The 12,166-nt window shown below is 34.1% G+C and overlaps 1 protein-coding gene across 3 annotated transcripts in view; it reads right to left on the reverse strand.

The window, feature by feature from the left end:
* LOC100645644 (tetraspanin-5) overlaps positions 1 to 12,166 on the reverse strand; it is a 123,442-nt gene that overhangs the window by 43,682 nt on the left and 67,594 nt on the right. For all 3 annotated transcript variants that reach the window (XM_003398556.4, XM_012313150.3, XM_003398557.4), the window contains exon 2: positions 8,668 to 8,788. In XM_003398556.4, coding sequence (XP_003398604.1) covers positions 8,668 to 8,788 — 121 coding nt within the window. The remainder of the gene's footprint in view (positions 1 to 8,667; positions 8,789 to 12,166) is intronic.

A 12,166-nucleotide genomic window follows, 5' to 3' on the forward strand; every position in this document is an offset into this window, starting at 1 on the left:
CGTTCTTTGGTGAACGCATTATGTGCACTACCCTTTTTGAAATTTCGTTAGGACTGTAACGAGACACGACTATCGTGATTACAATAGTAAAATTTGAAAGCAACCCGAAAATATATACAAAAATCACATTCGTGAAAAATTACTAGTCATAAAAATAGTCTCACTGAATATCGTGGCTTGTAACAAAATGAACAACTGTCTGTTCAAATATACTTTGGTGACTTTTGCAAAGTGTATGCTTCCAATAAATATCTTGCAACTCCCATGTACATTTTCAGATCCGTTTCAAATTTTATTAATACAGTCACGATAGCCATGTCTTGTTACAGTGCTAATAAAATATCAAAAAGTTTTAATAATAAACACATAAAAATTTTGTAGGAGAGTTCGAAGCTTCCGTGATCCACCATATCACCATTTATCAAATAATTATTGAATAATTGTTACCAGGCATTCTAATTGCTAGTATATACTATCCCAATTACCAAAGATTTCTATTAGTGTGGTTAGTAAGTATTTCAATCTAGGTTCCTCTTTCGCTGATAGGAGAAGAGGAGGTGGGCACACATAGCAACGTTGGAAAATTTCCCTCAGGTCTGACTGTTCGGCCAGCAAATCGAATTTTGTAACATATGTTCTTGAAAATGGGAAACATGAGTTTGTGAAAACTTTAATTAAATTGTCTTCGTTTCTTTTGCTGGGACAAACAGCAGATGGAAATTTTATACGAGCACATTATTGTGAAAAACACGTGAAATAAATTACACAAATATAATATCCACGATCCTGCGATACTTAAAAAATAATGAGAAAGTACCACAAGATATGAATTAAGGATTGTTATATTAGTTAATGAGTTATTTTCAAGAATCAGGAAGGAATATTTATCTCTAGCAACTTAAGTTAGATTTGTAAAGAATAAATACGAGTGCAAATTAAATAGCAATCTGCTAAAATCGTCGATAAGAGGAAATATATTTGAAGGATATTTGAAAATTAAAATTATTACTTGCTAAATTTTAGCTTTGCTGTCTTTAAATGCAACTGAGCACTTTTATACAGTATTGCACAATATATGCACATTATACATATATTTTGTATAATACACATATACAATATACAGCTAAAACATCACGTTTGATGTAGAAAGATCTTTGCCTTCTGTTTTATTATGAATTATTGTTAAGTCTGTCTCTTCAAAGTGTTTCAAGTTACGAAGGCAAAGCAAGAACCACATTGGAGGAACTGTTACTCTGATGTTTGCAAAACAACTTTGATGTTATAGTGAAAAGATATTCATTCTAGTTTTATCTCAAAAATGCAGTAACCTAATGTGATTAGAGAGGAACCACATAAATCCAAGTGTTATAAATAATTCTGTGGGCTGAACGAGAGACAATAGAGAAGCCTAATTCAATCAGACTGTAAAAAGTGTCTTTAGCTTCCTACGTAAAGAAGAAAGTTTGCCTGAAACAAATTACTTCCTTTCTTTAGAGCCTTACAAATCACAGGCAGCAACGCCTCGAAAAGGGTGTGACACTCTATCAAACTTTAATATTTTTTGTAAACGATTGACTCCACCCACGTAAGTTAGTCATCTACCAGAATCAATAGCAGTCAACAGTCTGAAACAATCCAAACTAAAGTAATAAGTTTAAAGCAATCACGCGGTTTAAATACCGACTTTTCCATGATGAAGAATATTAATAGTCGTACAATGTACAATGCTCCATTGTTTCGCATAAAAATGCACTTCAACGTTATAAATTTGCGGTTGGCTGCGGTTCCTGGCACGATGATAGACATTTTTTTTGTACAATACTAAATTTTCTTTGAAGACATTGCATAAAAAAGATTTGTTACAAATAAACTTTAATGTAATAAAATAAAACCTATTCTTACTGATTTGCTATTTCATTCATGGAGACATATGTATGTGTAATTTATACAATCGGGGACAGAGGTATAATAAGTGAAGTAGTAAAATGTATGTTACAGAAAAACCGCCAAAGAAGAATTACCAAAGTACTTAAGTACTTAGGTACTTAGAAGGACAGAAGAATATTAGCAAGTTTCAGTTGTGGAAACGAGACCAAAGCAAAGGAATACTGGAAAGGAGAGAGAGAAAAAAGATGCAGATTATGTAAAAGGAAAGAAGAAGATCTGACACATGTAATAGAAGAATGTGAAATAATGGGAGGACCACAGGACACAGAAATAATACTAAACGAGATTGGAGAAGGACTAACAGAACTAAAAGCAATAATAGAGAAGAGAAGAGCAATAAAAGACGGGGAAGAACGACAATAAGGAAGCACAGCAAGGAGGCAAAAGCCCAAAAGTTGCAATTTTTAGAGACAGAATAATTAAGAGAGTGCAATATAATAGAGTGGATAACAGGGGAGGTAGATATATAAGAAGCGAAATAGGTAAAAGAGATGTAAAACTGAAAGCTCGTCCAAAGCCGAAAGTCACGGACTAAGCAATAATAATAATAACAATAATAAATAATAGTAAAATGTATGTCGTAAAAGGTACGACATTTTCATTCAATGTGGCTTGTTTACACAAAAATATAAATATTAATTTCAATTATTCATTAAGTGCTATATATTACGATTAACGATCTACAGTGAGATCCGTTATAACGAGACGTGATAAAGTGCAGGCGTACCGAGCGAAAATTCAAAGTCGATTTTCTCGAAAACAAAGCCTCAAACGAAAAATTTTTATTCTATATTTTCGACTTCTTTTTTCGCGTAGAATCACCCCCTTTCCGCTTGTACCACCAGTTACCAACCACCCTGTATAAATATTTTCAATTAGAGCACAGATATTATCACAATTTTAATTCAAAGGAGTGAGAACAGCCGAAGTATAAATAATATATACTAACAAATATTTCGTTGATTATGCTAAGCTTCTGAAACTTTTACAATTACTACCTTTTCACAACACAGAATCAAATATCGCTTGTTCCTTATTTAAGAATTTCTGCGTTATAACTTAGTAGTATGTAATTCCTGTACTGTATCGATAAAAGATAAAAAGGACTACAACTGTAGCTAATAAAATTATTTCTCAGACATGAAGAAAGGAAAATATCGTTTTCGTTGGCAGCAAAGCTGTTCGGAGGAAGAAATAATAAGAAATACGAAATAAATTCCTCTAAATATGAAGGAAGATGCCAAGATACATCTCTCTTTCAAAGATAAATATCTCAGACATAATTGCTTGGATGAGTTGCTTTCACCATCGGTAAGAGGAATGGAACGAGGTTGAAAGGAATGATTATCCGCAAATCGTACTTGCTTTCCCAACGTCCACCGTGATCCTCGTCGTTCAATTTTTGCTCCTTTAGAAGCAGTGGTCCAGATCACGTGCATATTAGATTTAGCCTTGCACGATTTCAAGAACCTGTAGTCCGTCTCTGCCAGGATGTTTGGCTTGTAGGACATCCGCTGATTCTCGCCATTACCTTTACCTACACCGTGGTTAACCGCTCAAGAGTGACTCGCTACCTTCTACCTTCTACTCGTTGGAATCTCTCTGTATATCTCTAGTAATCCGATTTAGAGCGTTTCACAGAGCCTCTCGAATATCAGAACATCAACTTGTCAACGATGTTAGTCTACAATTTTATCCTGTGTACCCAAAATGCTGCAGTAATAGGAAAAATGCTGCAGTAATAAGAAAAATACCTCAATATCGTTCCACGTATCGTTTATGTATGTAGTTAACTGTTACTTCTACATTTATTGCAGCAAGTGTCCGTGTATAATAAACAGGTACAAATAGTCGAACGTTTCTAAGAAAAATGTTAGTCTATTTTTATTTCTACGTGCCAACTGCACGAATACATTCGTTCCTTACATTACTGTATATGCTATGGACTCTAGTTCTCAAGTTAGAGATAATTAAAGACTGTCTGTGGCATAATTTCATCTTACACGTTAATAGAAAATTGTCGTTGATGCCTCGACTGCAAACTTGCGTGTAGATTACGTTCTAACCCAACGTGTTCGTTATGATAATTTATTTTTCCACTTTTAATGAATACTGCTTCGTCAGTGAACAAAATGGAAGATAACATCCTGGATTTCGTATCAGGTTCGTCTACGCTATCGATCCTAGTGACTGCTGCTTCGTTTACGAAGCTTCAACTTCAATCTCTTGTGGCTTCTTGACCTCGTATCAGGTTCGTCCGCACGTGACTTTGTCCTAGAGCCTTCGTGATTTCGCATCAGATTCGTCCTCGGAAACAATAATCCTAGCGAATCCCTAATTTCGTATCGCGTTCGTCCATGCACTTCCTAACACATTTGCAACTATGTTGCATGAAACAACCATAGCCAGCCTCTCGTGCTGCTCGCAGGGTGGATGAATACTTGCAACCTACAATTCTCAGTCTTCTCTTTAACGTGATTCTGATATTTTTATTTCCTGATATTTTGCAGTAACACTTTTCTCTTACAAAATTGCCTTTATGATACAATATGTTATAGTATGTTATATATTTGTCGGGTTTTCGTTAGAAATTTTGGACACGTAATAATTAATAAGTTTAACGAAAGCTATTGACAATGTTCTTGGGTTCAATAACGAATCCACGGTCAACGGGAAAACCCTTTGTACAATAGAATATATTTTGTAGCACGCAGACACGTTAACTCAGACGCTGGGTTACTTTCAAACTGACTGCCTAGACGATACCAGTAAACTCTCCAAAGTGATTGCGAAAATAAAAGACAGATACGGTCACATTTATCAATTACATATTGATCGGGATTATCAACAAAATTCCAAGCGCCGTTACCAGGCAGTCCTGCGTGAAACCAACATTGCTCCTGGCCAGGGCTTGATTGTTAATACAGCGTGTCCCTCAACATCGGTACTTCTTCCGTTAGACATAACGTTCATCCCGTGACCGTGGTTACGTTCGGCGACCAGTTATGTCACCTCGAGCCCAAGTATTGGGGATCTTCCCAAAGAAAGACCCGATGTCCCTACATCTCCGACATATTTATATAATATGTTGTAAAATCATGACATTTACTAATTTCATACAAAATAGGACACTTGACCCAGACCATTAAAAGAACGACTAAGCGTCGAAATAAGAAATTAAAATTATTTATTTATGTAAAATACTCGGAAGAAGAGTAAATTATTCGCAAGAATTATAACGACACAATAATATAATTAATACAAAATAATATCGAGTATCCGAAAGGCTTGTACTATAAGAAATTAAAAGCATAATAATTTATACTTCGGACGTATGCGAAGTCGATCTTGATTGCTAAATGCTAAAAGCCATTTTTCACAAAACCACCTTTTGTCGAGATACGTTTATTTGAATTGACACGGCTGATATGTGCTATGATTAATTAATTGATGCTTGATGCTACACGTCATGATTTATTTAAACTTTCTCATCCTCCTTTTTTAACACGATATCTTCATATCTTCTCCTAAAGTTGACGTTAGATCTATATGCAAACGTCTGTTCTTATGGTTCTTCAACTTGTTCTGCTATACTCTCAGTAATTAATACTTTTGTACACCAGCCGAGGAAATCTTTTTGTTCTGTCAAATTATTTATTACTTTTTTTTGTATATGCGAGTATCTGTGGCTTTACGTACGCACATACGCGTGTATGAGCTTTTATGCGCTAACAGTGGTACGAGGGTATGGTAATGCAGCACGTGCAATGGTTTTAGATCGACGACACAAATGAGGTTTATTGAACTGGCGACGTGAGGTTTGTCAGAGATGAACAGCGGAGTTGCTTTCATGGAATAATCCTTTGAACGAAAATTTCTTGATAATCGGCGCTAAATGTTACGACTGTGAATTGCGCGAATCGCTTACAATTTTTCCAATTAAAAATTATACGAATTATTGTTCCATATCAACAACGAATACCAATGTAATATCGATACGATGATTGTCCATTTCAAGTGTATTAAATCTGTTGCATTCTTTCGATTACTTCCGATCCGATTGTAATTTTTTAACGTTGACAAAATATCTCGAGTTTGTGCTAAATGTGGAAAAATTGTTATTGGTTTGAATGATTTCTGTTTTTAATCTCATATCGAATATTCTCTTGAAATATTACAAACGTGTTTTGTTTATTAAAATAAGAGCCAGATTGAAGTACTATAAAAATTCGACAATCGTAGTAAGATCAAATGACATGTTTGCCGATGGATGGATAAGTTTCATGACTTGACTTATTGCCATTAGATTACTTTTCGGTGAGCTTTGAAATTTACTGTTTCGGGTCTACGAAGTTGGCATCTCAAGCGTGAATTTTTACAAAAAAAAAAAACAAAAGAAAAAGCGAATGGTATTGGTGTGTCCACGATTTGGTTGTCTACATTTGTCCAACTAAAATTTTCCACCCTACAAAAAAAAGCTATCACCAAATAAAAACATAAAAAGTTTGACATCAGCGCTGCGTGAAATTTTTCATTGATTTTTCAGTAGGATATGATTGTCCACGATTTGTTCATGTTTGTACACTCAAACTTTTCAATTGATTAGACTAAAAAAAAAAAATAAATAAATTTGGTTAGCACCAAATGGAAATTTTTAACGATAACTTATTTTTTAAAGCTGGACAAACAGGAATTTTTGTTGGACAAATGTGCACGAGTACTGTTTATAAAAATTCGCATTTGGAGGTGCAAATTTCACGGACTTTACTGTTTCTAATAAAATTCCTACAACGCCAGATGGTACGAAAGGACGAACACAGAATTCACGTCGCATAATGCACTCTGAAATATCAAATAAACGATTTAATCGGTCTATGGTATATGGTATAGTGGAATATATTCAGAGTATTTCAGAACAAGTTGTTATTTCTTCCATAATAATTAAAGTTGAACTTAAACTGGACTTCACGTATTTTTGAGAAATTTGAAAATGTAAAATTACACACAATGTATATAATACACGAAAATATATAAAATATCGAAAGAAAAATATTTATTATAAAATTTCATAGATGAAAGAAATTTTTATTTCGATAATAATAACGAAATAAACTAACGAAATAATAATTATCTCGGTATTGTTCGATTAATAACTAAAACATAACTGTTTACACGTACGCGATCAACTATTATACTTAACTTGTACGATAAGTTGTTTGCTTTTGTTTAAGTCAGACAAATGCAGTTACAATATGAACTAATTTTCGCGAGGCTATTTCAATATAAAACAGTTCTTGCACTTTACATTTTACAAATTTATCAATTTGACCAATGCCTCTCTTTTTGCAATAAAATAATTCTTTAAAAGCTTTTTATCGACCGCAGGAAAACACAAGAGATGAGGATTTTCTTTGGAAAGTTTACGATACTTTCTCAAGGAAAATGAGCTACTTTCGAGTCGTTTTAGTTAAGATTTTTAAACTCAGTGTCTTGAAAAGGTTAATCAAGAGTGGTGTGTAACGAACTGCTTAATTACGGCTAACCTCGAGAAAAATTCCACATCCTCGCGAAAAGATGCGTTGCCTCTAAGTGTAGCCCACCTTCTTGAGAAAAAGCACGGAAAAACGCAGCGGAAGTGCAAGGAACTTGTCCGCGATACCCTAAAAGCACGTTGAAATTACCTTTGCCAGGTAAAAAATAATTAGTACGCGTCTTTCGGCCAATTGTACGTGGAAGCTAAATACGAGATGGTCCGAAATTCATTTTCCGACTTCTTTTAATGAGAGCTTTAATTAGCAAGTTGCTTTTTTGCGCAAATAGTTTCTTCTCTTTAGAATTATGTGGAATGAAATGGCAAGTTACGTGTATCAAATGTTCGCCTTTTGACCATCCACAAGTTTCAACATTTTTTATTTAAGATTACAAGTAACAAGCTCTTTGTTTATTTATCGATATGCCTAGTGATGGGATCTGAAACAAATTCGTTGAACGAATCTGTATCAAGGCTGGCGCTTTCAATTGAATATCTGCTGCCACAAAAATCTATCGAGGATAAATCTGACGAAGGAACCAGTAATTTTTACTATTGCAATATTTTGTTGCAATGAACTAAATTGAACTAAATTTCGTTGATTCTATAAATCAAGGAATTCATTTCTGAAGTGAGGATCATCCGAAGATCATAGTATTGGGTCGTTGTATTGGTCTTGACGTCGGCTACAAATGTATGCAATCAAAAATACGTCGTACCATTCAAAAAAAAAAGTGGAGATGACTATGATTTTTTACAGGAAGAAGCATTTTTCTTGGCGGTTTTAAGTACCGCAGTTTGTAGCTGTTTCAAAGTAGGTCAACTTTTGTTTGAAACATTTCCCTGTTGCTTTATCAGAAAAGCTTAGAAAATCTAACACCCTGTATAAAAGCCAAATTGGTTACAACTAATCTTCAAAATATTGATACGTCTTTATTCACACGATTGGACAAAGCGAATACAGTGGAATTTCATTTCTCTGAATTTGGAGGACAAATAATTTGTATAATAGGAATTCGTATAATAGGGGCTCACCAACTTCCCTCATTATGCACCTATTATTTTTCGTTCGCACGATAGGAGCTGATGTTCAGAAAAGTGAATTCAACCGGCAAAATTTCACTTAATCGGCGATTAACTTTCATTCAAATAAATGGAGTTCTAAAGAGTTAATATAAATCGCTACTTACCGACTAGAATGAGGATAAATGCTGGGTCGAGCGCAACATTTGTGAGCCTGGACAAATTGTTGAACGTGTCCTTTTCGGTCCAAGCCCATACACCTACCGCCATGATACCCAAACCCAGCCACTGAAATATCAAGAGAAAAATACTTTAAAAATTAGTCACAACGAGGATTAATTACAACATTATGGATGAAACATTTTAATTTGAAACAGGCATTAAAACTTTTTCTCAAACTCTTTTCTTGATTTATATTCTCATTTTTTGTAGCTTTATCAGTTGTAAAAAAACAATGATTATGTTGATAAACAAAATAGCAACAATTATGTTAGGTTTATTCCTGGTTTGCTTCATTTAAGTAAATTCATCGATCGATCACGAGAACTGGTATTTCGTATTTTTAACAAAATTTCAAACAGCTCATATTATGTATGAAATTTGTTCTTACTTAGACATTTCATTAAATTTCCACGATTTTCTAAAATGGACAATGTTCTAATCCATTACATTGACAAATATTCGCTTAGCTTTAAATCTAGTCGCTTGATCAAATAAAAAAAGAATATTAATTAAAAGATATTAATTACTAAGTTGACAATTAATATTATTTAAAGTACTTATTTAAAAAGTACATATTTAATAAGTACTTATTTAATAAGTACTTATTTAAAAAGTAATATTTCAAATGTAAATTTCGCCCAAGTTTGCTTCGATATTTAACACTAATTACACTGAATGTAAGATAGGTATAATTAAAAGAAAACTAAGAGAATCCGACGTTTTCGTCAGAGGGAAAATTTATTCAAAATACCAATTTCTACGACATATTTAAAAATCATCGAAATCGATGAGAGAATAGTTAATGCACAAGTCCAACATTAACAATTGTATAGAAATGAGTAGCCTGGTTCTGAGATTAGATTAGCTCCTGGTTTTTTAAATCTTGTATCTTTTTGTCTTGTTCCAAGTTGTTCAACGCTTGTTCTACCTTGTTTCAAAGAAATAATCAATTATCTCAAGATTCTCTCAAGGTTACAAAAACGTCGCCAAAGAATGGAATTTTCCACAAGACCCCCATTTTTTTCTTTTTTTAGAATCAAACACGTAAAAGTTGTTGTAGATTGTCCTAGTTGTTCTGAACGTTGTTCCAAAGTACTGTTCCGAAATTTAATATTATATTATATTATATTATCGTATTCGATTTGGGAAATAATCTGAAGAAACCGTAGCCATAGAACCATGGACATTTTTCACCATTTTGACGACGATAATACACGGTAAAAGGTTCCTCCTTCGAAACACGCACCCACATCCGTAGAACAATGCAGAACAAAAATTTGCAAATTACAGGAATACGAGGCTGACCTTACTCTTGCGTCGGCGCCGCTCGTCGACGACGTTTTATCAATTTTCTTGAGAATGGAAGTTGTTCCAGACTTGGCTGCTTGAAAGAATTACCTGCAGCCCTGGAACAACTGACGGCAAACTTCTAGAGAACGGAACATGAATACAAGGGTGACTTTGCTCCTGCGTCGTCGTCTAAATGACATTTTACCTCCCATGTTAAGTATGGGATTGTCGGATAAGTCTGAAGACTTAAACTTTGTCCCAACACGTCTCAAAAATACAATTAGACGAACAGACGCTGTCCTGTACGATAATCCTCTGCCATTGGATAGTGCCATTATTCCATTCGTGATGGAATTCCTGTTTCTCGTTATCAGCAAAAACGCGAGCCTGACAAGGTTTAGGATTTACCGGACAACCCAATATCATATGTCATTTAACCCATTTGCATCCAAGCGCGGATTATTCCGCGATCGGGCGACTGTCTTCTATGACCAAGCGCGGATTATTAGGCGCGCTGCGACTGCTTTTCGTTTCAGTCGCCAAGTATTCTTCAGATGTGAGAGTTCACGTCTGACACGTTTGTCAGCATCTCGCCTGTATCAGTTTATCGTATTGACCATTTTAAAGAATTCCACGAGAAATAATACGATTTAATTTCTTATTTCTTATTTTCTTAAATAAATAATCTTTTCTTTTTTCCTCTGTTATAAAGAACGTAAGATGCGACGTTTGCGAAGTAACATCGTCTACCAATCGTTTTGAACAGTAAATTCTCGATAAACTCCGTGAAGAATTCGGATGTCATTTACTGCACCTACGACCGACCGCGTGCGGTCATAGGGACCAGTCCTTTGAAGTAGAGCCATGATGCAAATGGATTAAGAGAATTGACATAAGTAGAGATAGTTGTACGGAAAATACGTGTAATTAAGAGATGCGCGTCAATGTCGTACGTCATTTAATAGAATTAGCTTATATAGGAATAGTTGGCCATCTGAAGCCTTATGCGATAACGCGTTCGTATTTTGCGGGATAATCGTTTCTAATCCTTGGGGGTTAATTTATGGCAACGTGCAACTATCGAGTTTGCTGCTGAAACAAATATGTATCTATTATGCAAGTGGAATAATACGTTCGTTGGCGCAGACGGAACCAACAAATCCGCTTTCAATCAAACTCCTCTTCGTAGATTCATGAGGAAAATATGAGGCATTGTGTATTTGTATTTCAGCATTTATGTTAATATTTATTTCTTATTTTCGAAGACTTTTAATATCGCAGTTAGAAAGATTGTAGGTACTGATTAAATTGACAAGCTAAATGCGATATCCTACGAATTAGCATAACGAGTAACGTGTTACTAAATTTAATATACCAACTTTGAGCATTCACGATGAACTGCACCGATGTTAAATTTGTGTATTAGCCAAGCAGGAATATGGTAGTAAATAAACTGTAGATGTTTGTGCACGTTCAATATACAAATTCATATGAAAAGTGGGTAGAATATATTAGCGATATATTCCATTTGCACAAGTAACAAATGCAACTCTCCATTATGAGGCCGAAAGACATAAAATAAAGCAAATTACAAATTAATAATATATTCGATATAAGTTTAATGTATTAAATATTATATACGGTACAATATTTACTAATAAACATTCTGTTGCAAAAAGTGGAGTAGTGTATGTACTTTTTTCTATTAGCAAAATATCAAACAGCAAAAGACATTTTGGACAGCATAAAGAAGATAGTTTTTTTTTTAATCCAAAGAATTACTTGACTCAAAGAGAAATAAAGTTTTTTAAGGAAATCCAAAAATCCATGGACAGTACTTATGTATAATTTAATGCAGTTGTAGCTTTATTCCTACTGTTTCAGAATTGACTCAAAGAGAAATAAAGCTTTTTAAGGAAATCCAAAAATCCATGAACAGGAGTAGTTATTAAAAAACGTGTATGTATAATTTAATACAGTTGTAGCTTCATTCCTACTGTTTCAGAATTTTAACTGATTACTTGACTCAAAGAGAAATAAAGTTTTTTAAGGAAATCCAAAAATCCATGGACAGGAGTACTTATTAAAAAACGTGTATGTATAATTTAATACAGTTGTAGCTTTATTCCTACTGTTTCAGAATTTTAACTGATT

The sequence above is a fragment of the Bombus terrestris genome, chromosome 10, assembly GCF_910591885.1.
Source record: "Bombus terrestris chromosome 10, iyBomTerr1.2, whole genome shotgun sequence".
NCBI classification, from domain to species: Eukaryota; Metazoa; Arthropoda; class Insecta; order Hymenoptera; family Apidae; genus Bombus; species Bombus terrestris.